General features: G+C 43.5%; 1 protein-coding gene across 1 annotated transcript in view; it reads right to left on the reverse strand.

Moving 5' to 3' along the window:
- The window catches only part of LOC137096243 (scavenger receptor cysteine-rich type 1 protein M130-like), an 87,993-nt gene that overhangs the window by 39,886 nt on the left and 30,092 nt on the right, over positions 1–18,015 (reverse strand). Inside the window, exons 2-3 of the mRNA XM_067465027.1 lie at positions 14,619–14,924; positions 9,378–9,680 (exon numbers count right to left, since the gene is read on the reverse strand). Coding sequence (XP_067321128.1) covers positions 9,378–9,462 — 85 coding nt within the window. The 5' untranslated portion in view covers positions 9,463–9,680; positions 14,619–14,924. The remainder of the gene's footprint in view (positions 1–9,377; positions 9,681–14,618; positions 14,925–18,015) is intronic.

The raw sequence follows: 18,015 nt of genomic DNA on the forward strand, positions 1-18,015 counted from the left end.
TCTTTGGGGCAAACGGTGTCCTTGATGCAAGGGTCGCAGAGTGCTGCCAAAACATTACTCTCCATCAGTGGGAGGAGATGTTTACGGAGGACGAAACCCAACTTTCTGACCAACTCCTGGGCCTGTGGAGTCAGGGGCCCAGCCATAGAATGCAATGTACTGTGTCCACCCAGCGTCTCCAAATGCCTCTTCAACCATAAGATGACAGGGAGCACCTGGTTGAGTAGAGCTTTCTGGCCTGAAAGGGTCTCGGTGGCTATTTAAACGGTTGAAGGATCTCGACCAGCTGAGCGATGGTCATCCACTCCTGGTTGTTGGGGACCAGCTTGTTTATCGGAGCAGCGATTGACAGTGAGACAGTGTGGACTGCCCTCTGTTGCTCCACCATGCGCTCCAACATCTTGTAGGTGGAGTTCCAGCAGGTGGAGACATCCTGCAGTAACCTGTGTTGTGGGAGGCACTCCAGGGTCTGTCTGTCACGCAGCATTTTTGCAGACTTTGTGCTACGGTGGAAGAAGTCTGCGATTCTGCGGCAGCGGTCAATGAGCTGAGTGACAGTGGTGGTGTTGTTGTTTTCGGGCCCCCTGAAGCCATCTTTTACACAATTATGCAGTAAGTGCACCATGCATGTGACGTTTGTGAAGCCCGCACTTTCAACCGCCCGGATCATGTTCCTTCCTGCATCTGTGACCATGAATCCTGAGTTACCACTGGAATGAGTATGCCGCATCCAATCTCTCATCATGTCTCGCAAGTACTCAGAGATGGTGTCGGCCCTGTGATCCGTATCTATAACCTCAAGGGATAGGAGGGCTCATCGATGACCCGAGGCAAGGCAACCCTCCGTCTCCCACCAGTGAGCGGTGAGGGACAGATAGGAATGCCCTCCGCCCGTGCTGGACCAAATGTCCAAGGTAAAATGTACATTGACGGGTCGTGTTTTGTTCAGCAGGGTTCTGAGGCGTTGCTTGCATCCCTCGTACAAAGATCGAATGACAGTTCAAGAGAAAGTTTTGCGAGTCGGGATGTGGTACCATGGTGCCAGGAGGTGAACAAATTGGCGAAAACCTTCCCGTTCCACCATACGGAAGGGGTGGTGGTCTAGAGCCATCATCTCTCCCAGGCGACGTGTTATTTCCTTCACTGATGGCGGCTTCAATCCAGATCTCACCCTTGTAACTGGCAGGCCCCAAGCATCGATGGTTTTCTGCATGGGGTCTGTTGGTGAGGTTGGAGTGCTCTGTGTACTGCTGCATGTGCCTTCCACTGCCGCCTTCCACTGTGTCTAACTTTACATTTGGGTGGTGTCTCTTCATGTGCATCCTTAGCCCCGTTGTGGCAAGATGCTTCACATCTTTTCCTCTGCTGACGCTCACACTGCAATGCCTACAAACTGCCAAAGTGGGCTTCTGAGCATGGACGTCGTAATGATCCCAGAGGAGCGATCTCAGCCTACCCACACACACTACAGGTATAATGCTTGTGTTTGGAGTGACAATGTTTGTGGAAGGGAGTGGGATTGTTGGTGGTTCCTCTACCTCGCCCTCCAGCAGCATGCAGTCCTCTGGATCACTAAGTCCCGAGGTGGAAGCAGAATCCATGTTGTCTTCCTCCAGACATGTCCTCCTCACCCTCCTCTTCATAACCAGTGGTAGTTTGATCTGAGGTACTTTGTAGGACATCTCAAGCGCAACGTTGAGACTTTCGAACTGATGAAGAAGATTCTCCCATCTCACAGCTTGATAAAGCATTTGTGTCTGTTTCAGTAGCCATGTCGATGGTTGAATGTTCCCTCCTTCTCGATGTGTTCATCATCGTTCCCCTGCCTTTCTTATATGTTCGTGATACCCACACTGGGCCCTTGCGTCCCGAAGAGCTTGGAAGGAAACGTTTCATAACACAAGTCAAAGGCAAAGGCTGCTAGGAGTGGGTGAGGTTTCCTCAGAGTATTAGAACATTTCTGATTGTAACTAACTGCACTCAAAGGGGAAACCTAATCAACATATGGTGTATTTTAACGGCACTAGGAGTGAGGGGTGCAGGCCAAAATAACAACTAAGAGGGAACGTAAGGCAAGGCAAGGAAAATTTGAGGACAAAAAAAGAGGAAAATTGTATTATTGACCCCTTGGGCCAATGAGCCCGCAGGAACTACTTTGAGGTAACAGAAAAGCAAAGTGCACTGTTTTTGGCAGAAGAGCTTGACACCTTGGGCCAATGAGCCCGCAGTAAGTGGTTGAAACTACTTTGAGGTAACACAAAAGCAAAGTGCACTGTTTTTGGCAGAAGAGCTTGACCCCTTGGGCCAATGAGCCCGCAGTAAGTGGTTGAAACTACTTTAAGGTAACAGAAAAGCAAAATAGAGGGTTTTTTTCAAAACAGCTTGACCCCTTGGGCCAATGAGCCCGCAGTAACTGGTTGGAACTACTTTGAGGTAACAGAAAAGCAAAATAGAGGGTTTTTTTCAAAACAGCTTGACCCCTTGGGCCAATGAGCCCGCAGTAAGTGGTTGAAACTACTTTGAGGTAACAGAAAAGCAAAATAGAGGGTTTTTTTTCAAAACAGCTTGACCCCTTGGGCCAATGAGCCTGCAGTAACTGGTTGAAACTGCTTTGAGGTAACAGAAAAGCAAAATAGAGGGTTTTTTTTCAAAACAGCTTGACCCCTTGGGCCAATGAGTCTGCAGTAACTGGTTGGAACTACTTTGAGGTAACAGAAAAGCAAAGTGCACTGAATAATAATAACAATAATAATAAAACTTTGTATTAATAATAAAAGAAAAATATTTTTTTAAATAATAAATATTAATAATATAATAAAATATTACTAATTAAATACAATTAAAGAAAAAAATAAATTAAAATTTCCTCAACTCCCAACCCCACACACATGCAGGCCTGGCACAAGCCACAGCCACAACCACAGCCAGGGACTGGGAGGCAGTCTACAAGCTCTCTGCCCCCAGCCCCCAGCACTCCAAAGCCAGCAATAACACTGAACTCCCAGACGAAGAAAGACATCCTTCCACCCTTGCTTCCCCGGCTGCAATGCGGCCACGCGGAGCGCGCAGCTGCTTTTAAAGGGCAATGGCCGCCCTGACTGACCCGTGGCTACTCCTGATTGGCTCACTGCGCTCCCAGCATCCTACCATCTTTGACATCACTTCCGAAACTGGCGGAAGTTGTATCAAAGATGGCGGATGCCGCTTCGATACTGGCAAATCACTTCCTGGTTGTAGAAAAGCCTCGAAATCGCCTCTAATTTTAAAAAAATAACGAATAAATAACGAAATACAAAATTAACAAACGAAACCGCCCAAGCCTAATGTACACACATTCATCCTTAGGCATTCAAGTATTACCATATCATTTCCTCCCTTCTTGGAAAAGCACCTGTTAGGCCAGACTCAGCTTTCCTGCAGCCTGCCAATGCATAGTTCCAAAACGTCCATAACGCCAAAACTTCAAAACGCTGAGATGCCAAACTTCTTTCCCTAAGCACAATGCCAAGGACCAGATCTCTTTTTTCCATACAGCAGAACCTGACTCCCTGCACAAAATCTAAGACTCCAAAAGCGCACTTCTTCCTCTTCCCTTGAGAAAGAAACCCCAAAGTGACCAGACTGCTCCCATGCAGATCTGCCACTCCATAGTACACTATCTCTCTCCTTCCCATGGAGCAGAGCATAGCGGGTGAACCAGACTTCTCAGGTCGGTCACAATTTGAGCATTATTAGACTGAGTCTTTTATAGGAATATTCTGTTGATGTAGTCCCAAAGTTGTAAATTAATGATAGACGTCTTCCATCCTGGCTCCATCTCAGTTTCCTGGTCAAATATTGATCTTCTTGATTGGTGTTGATCTAATCATCATCATCATCTTTATTTATACCCCACCACCATCTCCCCAATGGGGACTCAGAGTGGCTTATATGAGGCCAAGCCCAAACAACAATTACAATAAAGAAAAACCAAAAATGCAAACCGAAAATGCGAACAACAAATAACAACATCATTGTTTTGTCTTCCAGGAGCATAGTTTGCATTACCTTTTAGTTGCATGGGATAGTGTTCTTTTGTATTTCCCCAGGGTTGCTACAATATTAGCTGCACCCTGAAAGTTAACAGCATCAGAGGCTAGAAAGCCAGCCTGCAGGCCTCTTTTGCAGCTATTGGTTTAGAAAGTATCTCTTTGGGTTTAGAGACTGCCCTTTTTCCTAGGGTTGAGATCAACATTTTGGAATCTCCTCTGCCTCCTTCAGTAGAGAAAGAAAGCTTCAGATGTGCTGTTGATCAGGCAGGTAACTCTGAAAAAACCATTGTAAGAACAATTGAGTTATAGCTAACTGAGTTTTAATTAAGTCTTTAATTAAGTCTGTTATGTGTACTGTACACCGCCATGAGTCGCCCATATGGGCTGAGAATGGCGGTTAATAAGTGCATCAAATAAATAGATAGATAGATAGATAGATAGATAGATAGATAGAAAGATAGAGAGACAGATAGGCTTACTGAGTCTTGATTGAGTTATTTAGATAGAGAAGCTGATTGAGTTATATAGATAAAGAAGCTAATTGAGATAGATAGATAGATAGATAGATAGATAGATAGATAGACAGAATAGCAATTGAGCAATTGAGCAATTGAGCTATAGATAGCAATTGAGATATAGAAAGTTATTGAATATTATTGAGCATTACTTCATCTCGAAAGCTAACCTTGAGCTATAGATAGGGAAAAAACCTGTTGTTAGGGTGAAAATATCTCAGGATTTTTCCTGCCATTTAGAGAAAAGTTACCTCAGTAACTGAAGGAAAGGAAAGAAAGATCATCTCTATGGTTTCACCAATTGACTGTTTTGTTTGTAACTTTGACAAGCTGTGCCAAGTCTGTGCCAAACATGACAAGCTGTGCCAAGTTTTGAGAAATAAATATTCTGTTTTTTTGTTCAAAACCTGTAGCAGCTTCAGTTGCTGGGCATCTCAAGCTTCTAAAGAAAGACCCCCGCGGTCTGCCCAGACAAAGAGAGAAGCACATCTTAGTTTTATTTTTATAGGGTCTGGGTGTGCCAGCACAATCATAATTACTAGGGCTGGGCAACCACGGAAACATTTGTTTCTAAAATCGATTCGTTTTTTGGGGTTTTTTGCGTTTCGATTTTTAAAAGAATTCCGAAATTTTTCTTTTAAAAAGTTAGATATTTACGAAATTTCGGAAATTTTAAAAAAATTACGAAACAATTCCGAAACAATAACGAATCGATTCGTTAATGGCAGACGCGACCGCGCAATACGCTAAAAAACTTCCAAATGTTCCAGGGGGAACTTCTGAAGCTTCCCTCTCCCTCTGTTGTTGACTGTTGGTGTGATATTTATAATTTTTTTTCACTGATTAAACAAACAACAACTATAAAACTTGCCCCAGACATGCGGAAATAAGAACGAAACGATTTCAAAACGATAACGAAACGAATACAAAACAAATTTGAAACAATTACGAAACGAATTGAAAAAATCATTTCGTTTTTTAGTTGCTCCTGAATGGTTCCTTATCGCTTCGTTATATTAAAAAAAACCGAATTTTTAACGAATTACGAAATTACGAAATGAAACCGCCCAGCCCTAATAATTACATAAAACATGTAATTACATAACAATGTAAAAATTACAGTAAGCACAAGCACAATGACAATGGGAGGGCTACATGTAATGATTAAAAAAACAAAATGATTAAAACTAATTAAAAACTCCGGCAAGATAAAAGAGAAGCAGGGTTTTTTTGCGGAGGAGGACTCACTATAGCAGGGGTTATGTTGACTTCCTTCTTAACATAAGGAATAGTGCAAACATTTCCTTAACTTGAAAGAACCATTGTCACAATTCTTATCAATTCTCATTAGCAGGTTTTGATCACAGTTCCAGCAAGCAGGTAGTTAGTCATTGCAGGCCTTAATATTATACTGGTGTTTCCAAAATTATTAACTCCATCCATACAACTTTCATTCTTCCATTCATTCCCACACATCATATTTAAATTCACATTTATCAAATCTACACATCGAATTTCTTGTGACATTCCCCCTCTTGCATATAGATTTCATTTTTAAATCTATATGCAACATATAGTAAAGTAACTTCTAAATTTCAGTTGTATCAAATCTCAATTTCTTAAACCAGAAATACATTTTCACAATTACAATTACAAGTAGCCATATCATCATCATTAAAATTGAATAAACTATTTCATATAAACTGAACATTTGCATATAAACCTTCAAAACATTTGATGAGTTAATAAAAAATCTTCATATGCACAAGATCTAAAACCATGTTGTTCCCAAATGTTTCCTTCTTTGTTCATTTTCATTACATTTCCATAGCAAAGCTTTATTAAACTTTATTTCTCATCAACAAACTTTCAAATATATCACATTTCTTTTGACTTCTCATGTTTGTAACCCATATAAACCTTCAATATTTTATTTTCTTTATATATCTATGTATCTGAACCCAAATTAAGGTATCCAAAATGTTCAATTTATTAAACCACCACTGTATCACATTTCCCTTACATTATCATGAATTAACTTAAACCATAACCAAACCACATTTTCCCATGTATACGTTTCCCCAACATCAGTGTAAACTTTTCAAATGTAAAACCTTTATTTAACAGTATAATGATAAAATGATAATAAAGTTATACTAGGACTTCTTTCTATTTTAATGTTCATTATAAAGAGACAACAAAAAGAGACAACGGCAGAGGCAGAGTACCAAGGGGTTTTGCAGCACTTTGGAAATTTACTGTAAGAAAGAAGTAGGTGTCAGAAGTTTGTGTAGACTAAGGTCCACTTCAGCTCTTCCACACCACCACCTGCTTCCCATCCCTGGCAGAAAACCAGATCTAATGTGTGCCCAGCGCTGTGGGTGGGACCAGATACTAATCGAGACAGGCCCATGGTTGCCATGGTTGCCATGAAGTCCTGAGCTGCTCCTGACAGAGTGGTCTCGGCATAAACATTGAAGTCTCCCAGCACTATGAGCCATTGAAACTCCAGTGCTAGGCCCGAGACCACTCCAGCTAGATCGGGTAGGGAGACTGTAGTGCAGCGAGGTGGACGGTACACTAACAAAATCACCATCCTGTCTTGGTCACCAACTTTCAGGTAGACATATTCAAAAGTGGTTGATATGGGATAGGGCACCTGGTCAGGCAGATGGTATCCTTATAGATTATTGCAACCCCTCCTCCCTACCCTCCAGATCTTGATTGGTGCTGTACGGAATAGCCTGGTGGACAGAGTTGGGAGATATTTACCCCCCCCCCCCTCCAACCTCATCCAAACAGGTTTCCATTATACATGGCAGGTCAGCATGTTCTTCAAGGATCAAGTCCTGAATAATAGATGTTTTTCCATTGACTGACTTAGCGTTAAACAGCACTACTCGTAACCTGGAGGAACCGCCATCCTGGGTACTCAGCTTATTTTTATCAGGAGTCCAATTTAGACTTGTAAGGGTTCTTTCATTCACTCTAGGCCAAATTGGTAAATTGGATCTATCACAAATTCTTGGCCAAATCGGTAATTTAAATTCTTCACATATTTCTGGCCGAATTGAAGATTTAGATCTTTCACATGTTTTAGGCCGAATTGGTAATTTGGGTCTCCCTTTCCCGTATCTCCCTCTTCCCGTTAAAACCTCGATAGCCCCCCCCCCCGCCCTTGCCATCCCTCTCTCCAGATAGTCCTACTTCCCTCTCTTCAGTAGATGGTCTAAATAAAACTCCATGTTCCAATGACACATCCTCCCTTCCTGATGACGTGGAGGGGATCCTTGGGACAGTGAGAGCAACCACTTGCACTCTAGATCCTTGCCTTTCCTGGCTAGTTAAACTGGCCAGAGAGAGGTTATTGGAATGCTTTGTTGCAATAATAAATGTTTCACTGGGCCAGGGGAAATTCCCATCCTGCCTCAAGCAGGCGGTGGTAAAACCTCTATTAAAGAAGACTTCCCTGGACCCGACCATATGTAACAACTACAGACCGATTTCTAACCTTCCTTTTCTGGGCAAGGTTCTGGAGCGGGTGGTTGCATTGCAGCTTCAGGGATTCCTCGATGACACCGATTTTCTGGATTGTTTGCAGTCTGGCTTCAGGCCTGGGCACAATATCGAGACAGCTTTGGTCGCCTTGGTGGATGACCTTGGCAGGGAACTGGACAGGGGGAGTGTGACCCTGCTTGTTCTCTAACCGTAACTCTAACCCAATCCCTTAGTCATCTGTCATCCAAGGTAAACATACCTAGATGCCTACCTTTCTGTTGGAATTCAACTCCACACTGCCTAAGTCTACAGTACTCAATAAGGAACAGTTAGCCTTAGAAAAGGCTGAGGGAACCCGCCCCCCCCCCCCGACTCCTGAATGTCAGTTGGACATTCTATTTGCTCTCCCCCCCCCCCCCGCTCTCATCCTGATTGATGATGTAAAACAAATACTTTTCAGGTTGCATGCCTTTGTTTAAGACCTCTGTGTTTTCTGCCTTTGCAAGCGGACCTCTCTCTGCTTTGCGTGTTTGAAGAGATGTAGTGTTTGGAGCTCTTCCTCTTATTTAAGCTTCTGAAGAGATGGAGTTCGAGAGAAGCTCAGACCTAATTCTTTTCTATCAAGGAATGTAGTTCTTATATTTTTAAATAAACCTTTTTGAAACTTTAAAGACTGAACTATGCATCTTCAGTCCCCTCAGGGAGATAGGGCGGAATATATATAAAGTCTTATTTTCTTTGCCTTTTAAGCTCAGAATTCTTTTACAGCAACAACACTTCCCCTTCTGCTTGATGTGAGCTGACTGCTCAGTGAAGAATCCTGTTTATGCTTTTGAATGTTCTGCTATTTTGGGGAGTTTTTCCTAACTATTTCCAGGTCATTCCTCACAAAGATCGCATCCAAACTATCTTTTGTCTGACACTCCAAATGTACAAGGTCCACCTGCTCCATTGGTTCCCCTTTCTTTTGCTCTTTCAGGTCATACCAAGCCCCTATACCTTATCTTACGCGCAGACGTACGCACACACACACACACACCCCTACTTCTTACATTCTTACAATCCAATCTCACCCTTCCTGTTTCTTTGTGGACACTTCACCCCAGCCCTCTCTCTTTTCACTATTTCTAAAAAGAATTCTGAGGCCAAATGGAGCCCAGAGAAGTCACGTGGATGAAGGCCCTCTAGTCAGTTTGCAACTTTCCTGTGCAGTGCCTGAAAACAGTCCTCAATAAAGGGAAATTATAAAAGGAAAAGTTTAAAATCCACAGGACACTATATTGCTACAGTAGTGTGTGTGCACTTTCCTGGTCACATTACCCTGACTCATTACCTGAGCAAATCACACCAGCAGCTTCTCCAGAGAAACAGTGTCCCCAATCCCTTAAATCGCACAGTATAAAAGAATCTCCTGTCATGATGCAAAACTCATAGATTATTTTGATGAGATTATATTTTCTTCCAAAGTGGGAACTTCTCGGGGTTGATAAGGCTCTTCCACAGTTTAATGTCCTACAAAAAAATTCAGCCAACTCCAGATCCCAGTCATCATCACAAATGTCATTCCACTGCTGCTCCCCGAACACTTCCAGTCTCCCAGAACAGGGACTCGAACCGTTGACCAATCTAATCTGACCTGAAATGATGGAAAATAAAGCTTGTTATTTTCCAACTTCATCCACTCTCCGTAGGGGAAGGTTTTTCATATTGAGGCTGCCCCAAGAGTTTGAGTGGTCATTTTAAGAGCACAGAGCCACCCCAAATATTCTTCATTTTATGTCATAGAAACCACCCCCCTCCCAATAGGAAGCATTTAAAAGATAAAGCTTACTTACTTAGGCGATCCCTCGCTTTCCGGGGATGATTGTCTTCCAATATTATTGTGGGTTTGTAGGTGGCTGTGGAGCCCTATTCGTGCTCTGCATCTTCTTCCACAGTGAGGGCATTGGTTTCCAGGTGGAAGGCAGTCCCGGTCAGAGTTGGCTTGACGCGCCTTCCTCCTGGCACGTTTCTATTTTTCACCCTTCACTCGTGCCTCCTCAAATTCTGCAGCACTGCTGGTCACAGCTGACCACCAGCTGGAGCGGTCAAGGGCCAGGGCTTCCCAGTTCTCAGTGCCTATGCCAGAGTTTTTAAGGTTGGCTTTGAGCCCATCTTTAAATCTCTTTTCCTGTCCTCCAACATTCCGTTTTCCATTCTTGAGTTCGGAGTAGAGCAACTGCTTTGGGAGACGGTGGTCGGGCATCCGGACAACATGGCCGGTCCAGCGGAGTTGGTGGCGGAGGACCATCGCTTCAGTGCTGGTGGTCTTTGCTTCTTCCAGCACACTGACGTTTGTCCGCTTGTCTTCCCAAGAGATTTGCAGGATTTTCTGGAGGCATCGCTGATGGAATCGTTCCAGGAGCTGCATGTGACGTCTGTAGACAGTCCACGTCTCACAGGCATAGAGCAGGGTTGGGAGGACAATAGCTTTATAAACAAGCACCTTGGTATCCCTACGGATGTCCCGGTCCTCAAACACTCTCTGCTTCATTCGGAAAAATGCTGCGCTTGCAGAGCTCAGGCAGTGTTGTATTTCGGTGTCGATGTTGACTTTGGTGGAGAGGTGGCTGCCAAGGTAGCGGAAATGATCAACATTTTCTAATGTTGACACCATTCAGCTGTATCTCTGGCATTGGAGAGGGATTGGCTGGTGACTGCTGGAACAGCACCTTGGTTTTTTCAATGTTCAATGAAAAGCCGAGCTTCTCGTATGCTTCTGCAAAGGTGTTTAGAGTGGCTTGTAGATCTTCTTCTGAATGCGCACAGATGACGTTGTCATCAGCATACTGGAGTTCTATAACAGATGTTGTTGTAACCTTGGTTTTGGTTTTCAGTCTGCTGAGGTTGAATAGCTTGCCATCTGTCCGATAGATGATTTCCACTCCGGTGGGAAGCTTCCCATCAATAAGGTGAAGTATCATAGCGATGAAGATGGAGAATAGAGTTGGGGCAATAACACATCCCTGTTTGACACCCGATTCCACCTTAAATGGGTCACTTTGGGAGCCACTGCTGTCCAAAACTGTTGCCATCATGTCATCATGGAGGAGCCGCAGGATGTTCACAAATTTGTTAGGGCACCCGATTTTTTGGAGGATGGTCCAGAGAGTGCTGCGATTCACTGTGTCAAATGCCTTTGCAAGGTCGATGAATGCCATGTACAGAGGTTGATTTTGTTCTCTGCATTTTTCTTGGAGCTGTCGTGCAGTGAAGATCATGTCCACGGTTCCTCTGGAGGGGCGGAAGCCGTTCTGGGATTCTGGGAGGGTGTCTTCTGAGAGGGGCAGAAAGCAGTTTGCAAGGATTCTTGCGAGGATTTTCCCAGCGGAGGTTAGAAGGGAGAGACCTCGATAGTTTCCGCAGTCTGTTCTTTCCCCTTTTTTGAAGAGGGTGATGATGGTGGCATTCTTGAAGTCTGCTGGGATTTTCTCGGTCACCCATACTTTTTCTATGAGCTGGTGGAGTTGGTGTGTCAGCTCGGGTCCTCCCTCTTTAAAGATTTCAGCAGGGATCCCATCCGGTCCGCTGGCTTTGTTATTCTTCTGTTGGCTGATGGCATTGCTGACTTCTTCCAAACTAGGCAGTGCTGCAAGCTCATTCCTGGTTTGTTGTTGCGGGATTTGTGAGAGGACCTCTTCAGCCACATTGGAGCTGCGGTTCAGGAGGCTTTGGTAGTGTTCTTTCCAACGTAGTGCAATTGAGTTTTGGTCCTTCAGGAGTTTGGTTCCATCTGATGAGCGTAGAGGCTGTATGCCATGGTTTCTTGGTCCATAGATGACCTTTGTGGCTTTGAAGAATCCCTGAGCATCATGGGTATTTGCCAGGTGTTGGATTTCTTCAACCTTCTTTGTCCACCAGATGTTTTTGAGTTCTCTTGTCCTTCTTTGGACTTCAGCTTTTGCACTGGCGTAGATCCTTTTCTTAGCAGCACAGTTGATGTCTCTCTGCCATGTTTGGAAGGCTTTCCTTTTCTTGTCAATTAGCTGTTGGATCTCGATGTCAAACCAATCTTGATGTTTCTTGGTTTGATATCCAATAGTTTCTTCACAGGCTGTGATGATGGAGGTCTTCAGTTTGTTCCAATGTTCCTCAACATTTTCAGGGTGTTCTGTGGGTAGATGGTCCTTGAGTGCTGTTTGGAGATGGGCTCGCCTGGAGGGCTCCTGAAGGGCTTGGGTGTTCATTTTGCGCCTTGTCTTTCTTCCTTGGAGCCTGCGCTTGGGGGCAATTTTGAGAGCCATCGTTGATCGGATTAGCCTGTGGTCAGTCCAGCAGTCGTCAGCACCTGTCATGGCTCTTGTGAGGAGCACCTCACAGCGGTCTCTGGCACGTGTGATTACATAGTCTAAGAGGTGCCAATGCTTTGACCGGGGGTGCTTCCATGATGTCTTGAACTTGTTTTTCTGGCGGAAGAGCGTGTTGGTGATGACAAGGTTGTGTTCCGCACATTTGGTGAGAAGCAGGATGCCGTTTGAGTTGCTGTTTCCAACCCCGTCTTTTCCGATGGTCCCTGGCCAGAGGTCGAAGTCTCGCCCAACTCTTGCATTGAAGTCCCCCAGGAGGATGATTTTGTCCTCCTTAGGTATCCCCGATAGGACGGTGTCCAGCTGACAGTAGAATTTCTCCTTGATGTCTTCATCCGCATCTAGTGTTGGTGCATAGGCACTTATGATGGTTGCCTGTTGGTTTTTGGCAAGATCAGTTCGGAGGGTTGAGAGTCGTTCGTTGATGCCAGTGGGTGCTTCGGTCCGATGTTTCACCAGATCATTCCTGATAGCAAAGACAACTCCGTGCAGTCTTTGGTCTTCTTCAGGCAGTCCCTTCCAGAAGAAGGCGTAGCCTCCTTTTTCTTCCTTTAGCTGTCCCTCTCCTGCTCTCCGGGTCTCTTGAAGGGCTGCTATGTTGATGTTAAAGCATCCCAGCTCCCTTGCAATGATGGCAATTCTGCGTTCAGGACGTTCGCTGTCACTGTTGTCCATCAGTGTCCATACATTCCATGTACCGAAGTTCATATTTCTTTTTTGGCCGCAGGGTGGTGACCCCCCTGGACGCGGCAGTCCAATCAGGGATGAGAGAGGCAGACTATGTTTAGGGCACCTTTTCTAGCCCCCTCCCCGTGTGGGGTGAGCAGAGTGGGTCCTCAATAGGGCTGCTCAGTCACGGATACAGCTGCCGAACTACTCAACTGCCTCGGACCTTGAGGTAGAACGACTGAGTCTGTACCCACTGCCCATGTGCCAGTCTGTGACTAGAGGCTTCCAGATTTCACAATCCTGCCCCTGTCGCCACTCAGTGATCGCCATGGGACTTTGGTTGGTTGGTTTTTATTTTCTTTGGAAGACACCTGTGCGTGAGTTTTTTTAATGTGTGGAGGTCAGTGCACAACTGATCAACACACAGTCTTCACAGAGGTTCCACTGGTGATGTAGTTTATGTATGTAGTTTGTATGTAGTTTGTAGTTTGTATGTATGTAGTTATGTATGTAGTTTGTGATGTAGTTTGCACCCCAAATATTTTTCATTTTATGTCATAGAAACCACCCCCTCCCAATAGGAAGCATTTAAAAGATAAAGCACAGCATAGCAGAATAGCTTACTCACACACAGCAGGAGGAAACAGTGTGATTGGAGGAATCCTGAGCTTAAAAACAATTAGCAGCAGAGCTTACCTTGAAGTGTGAAAAAAATATTATTACAACATAAAGAACTACATTTTATAGATAGGAAAAAATGGGGTCTAGTGTTCTGTGACGCACTGGGCCTGTATAAATTGTCTTTTCTATAGGACATATACTTTATGCCCAGCGGGAAGCCAGGGCGCCTCAAAGAGACGTTCTTAGGGATTTTCCTGAAGTGATAGTCTTTAGAGTCTTTAATCATACAACATAGTCTTTATTATGGAACAAAACCAAATCTTGAATGGTTCAAACAACACTTCAAGGCTTTCTTATTCTAGTCCTACGCCGCCTCCAAAAAATCCTGCAAATCTCTTGGGAAGATAAGTGGACAAATGTCAGCATGCTGAAAGAAGCAAAAACCACCAGCATTGAAATGATGGTTCTCAACCATCAACTCCAGCTAGACTGGCCATTTTGTCCGGATGCCAGACCACCGTCTCCCAAAGCAATTGCTCTATTCCTAACTCAAGAACAGAAAATGAAATGATGGAGGACAGGAAAAGAGATTGAAAGGTGGGCTGAAAGCCAACCTTAAAATCTCTGGCATAGACACTGAGAACTGGGAAGCCCTGGCCGTTGAGCATTCCAGCTGCAGGTCAGCTGTGACCAGCAGTGCTGCAGAATTTGGCGCGAATGGAGGGTGAAAGAGAGAAACGTGCCAAGAGGAAGGTGCATCAAGCCAACCCCGACCGGGACTGCCTTCCACCTGGAAACCGATGCCCTCATTGCAGGAAAAGATGCAGATCAAGAATAGGGCTCCACAGTCACCTACGGACCCACCACCAGGATACTAGACTTGGAGGACCATCATCATCGGACTACGAGGGATCACCTAAGTAAGTAAGTAAACTCACCTGAGCACTTTACACTCACATCCTGGCTGTGGTTGCAGCTGTGCTTTCCCCAAGGGCTTTTGGGACATGCAAGCAGAGATATTTCTTCTCCCGTACAGTTCACATTCTCCAACCAAATCAGTCCAGACCCTTGGCCATAGCGAACTCCCCCAAATGCTGTTGAGGCATCTCCACAATTCAGTTCCCGGCACACAACTTGAGCATCACGGGCATGCCAGCCACTGTCACACACAGTCCCCCACTGCTGGTTGTGTAACACCTCAAGATACCCGGAGCAGCGATCGGGGCCATTTACTAGGCGGAGCTCTGATGGGAAAAATGAGTTAATTGTGCAATAAGTTGTAAAATTAATTTTGAACTGTCTCATCATAGTCTTTTCATGGTTATGTTATTGAACACAACTACCCTAACCCCTAATAAAAGTGATATATAGTTAGGGATTTATATTTTCCAAGGGCAACAAGCCAGAATGAGATAAAGTGGTGTAGCCCATCACCCCCAGACCCTTCTCTCTCCCCATCTATCTTCTTTACCATAAACTATATTTTATTCCACTTTTATTTCTATAAAGCTATGAAACATGTTCTATTTTACTTCTTGCCTCAAGGGCCATCACTCAAGAATGCTTCTCAGCCTCAGGCTAAGGATATAAAAAAAGATAGACAATAGCTCTCAACTTCCCCACTGCAGCGATCTCAGTGGACTTTCAGTAGAACTTTCTTTGTTTACCTGGCAAACTCTGTTTGCATGCTTCCAGGAGCAAAGGCCACAAGATAAAGTGACAAAAAAGCATATGGAACTCCATGCTAAAGGGGAAATCTATGTAAATAGAGAAATCCTCTCCCCCTTCTTCAAAAGGATGGCAGGGAGACAACACGGAGGATTTGAATCTTAATTAAGAAATATTTATTTTCTGGCCAGCAAATGGCGGACAGTTTAGCTCAAGCTCAAAGAACCACCATGTGTCCTCTCTGAGGTTGTAGCCTTTCAATCTCTTTACAGTGGATCAAACTGTACATTTCTCATTAGTTATAATGTTTCTCTTTTTTCACTATTGCCCCACTTTCACTTACTAGGCATGTGTGATCAAAAAATTGGTTCTAAACTGTGTTCAAAAATAGGGGGCGCTGGCACTTCTTTTCTAGGTTCATTTCTGAATTTTTCAGAAAAAAAATAGTTTATGAAACTTCTAACTACAACTCGTTAATGGCAGACCCACATGCACATTAGGGATAGCTATTGTGATGAAATGCTACTGGGGAGGAGCAGAGGAAAAGTTCAACTAGCCCCAGATGTGAGGACGCAGCTAGTAGGCCTGGGTAACAACGCAAAAAATTGTTTCTAAAATCGATTCGTTTTTGGGGTTTTTTTGAGTTTCGTTATTTAAAAGAATTACAAAATTTTCCTTTAAAAAAGTTCGGTATTTACGAAATTTTGTTATTATTAACGAATCGATTCGTTAAGATGGCGGACCCCCGCGCATGCGCAAATCACTTCCGAAACGTTGTTATTGATGCGGGGTCGATTCATTAAGGTAATAACGAATCGATTCGTTAAAATCGCCCTAGGGCTGAGAACGGCGGTCAACAAATGCAGTAAATAAATAAATAAATAAATAAAATGGCGGACGCGATTTGCGCATGCGCAAAACGACTTCCGAACTCCGTTATTAAATACGAATCGATTCGTTATTAAAATAATAACGAATCGATTCGTTAAAATGGCGGACGCGATTGCGCAATGCTAAATGCTCTATAAACAAAATCATTTCATAAAATAAATAAAAAAATAATCAAATAGAACAAGATATTATTAAGATAAAGATATTAAATAAAAAAGTAATAAGATAAAGTAGCCAAAACTGAGTCAATAATGAAAAAAACAATAATATAATAATAAAATTTGAATAAATAAAATATAAATAATAATAAATAATAATAATTTATAAATAATAATAATAAATATAATAAATAATATAAAATTATATAATATATACAATATAAAATAAAATTATATAATATAATAATATATTATTATATATATAAATGAAATAAATAATAATATAAATATTTAAATAAAATATAATTAAATTTACAAAATATTTATAAAATATAATTATAAATAATAAAAAATAATATATAAAATTAAATTATTAATATATATAAAAATAATGTTATTATAAAAACTTAGAAAGTAAATATAAGAAATAAATAAACAAAAAGTAACAAAAAGTAACCAAAATTGCACTTTGAAAAATCTCTGAAAATTATCTGGGAAGTATTACATAGAACTTATAATTTCTGTAGCAGTATTGCAAGTTAAGTAAGAAGGACCAATTCCTACTGGGTGTGGGGGTGGGTGGGTGTGTGGTTGGTTGGTTGTTTGGCTTCAAAATCGAAATCATTAAGTATATAATTTAGAAATTAATTTATAAATGAAAAAACATTACATTCAAAATACACAATTGTCATCCATCCCCTAGTGAGACAGCCTCTAGGACCTCCTGGGGGGTGGGGGGGTGGGGGGGTGGGCTTGACCCTGGCCCCCCAGGGTTGGCTGCCTTTTTGCCTGCTGTGAGAAGGCCAAAACCCTTTCCCGGCCTGCCCCCCCCCCCCCCCCCGGATTGGCTGCCTGCCTGCTGCTTGATTGCATGTTGCCTGGGAGATGATGGCTCTCCACCAGCCATCATCTTCCAGGCAACATGCAATCATGCAGTATGGTGGAACGGGAAGGTTTTCGCTGATTTGTTCAGTTCACCTCCTGGCACCATGGTACAATACAATATCCCGAATCGCAAAACTTTCTCTCGAACAGTCATTGCAGCTTTGTTCGAGGGATGAGTACTTGCGAGAGATGATGAGAGACTGGATACGGCATACTCATTTCGGTGGTACTAACTCGGGATTCATGGTCACAGATGCAGGAAGGAACATGATCCGGGCGGTCGAAAGTGCCGGCTTCTCAAACGTAACATGCATGGCGCATTTGCTGCATAACTGTGTAAAAGATGGCTTCAAGGGGCCCGATGAGAACAGCGCCACCGCCGTCACTCAACTCATTGACCGCTGCCGAAGAATCGCGGGCTTCTTCCACCATAGCTCTAAGTCCGCAAAACTGGAGTGCCTCCCACAACACCGGTTACTGCAGGATGTCTCAACCCGCTGGAACTCCACCTACATCATGTTGGAGCGCATGGTGGAGCAACAGAGGGCAGTCCACGCTGTCTCACTATCAATTGAGGCTCCGATAAACAAGCTGGTCCCCAACAACCAGGAGTGGATGACCATCACTCAGCTGGTCGAGATCCTAGAACCATTCAAATTAGCCACCGAACATCTTTCAGCACAGAAAGCACTACTCAGCCATGTGGTCCCTGTCGTCCTGCGTTTGAAGAGGC

Source organism: Anolis sagrei, chromosome 2, assembly GCF_037176765.1.
Source record: "Anolis sagrei isolate rAnoSag1 chromosome 2, rAnoSag1.mat, whole genome shotgun sequence".
Classification (NCBI taxonomy): domain Eukaryota; kingdom Metazoa; phylum Chordata; class Lepidosauria; order Squamata; family Dactyloidae; genus Anolis; species Anolis sagrei.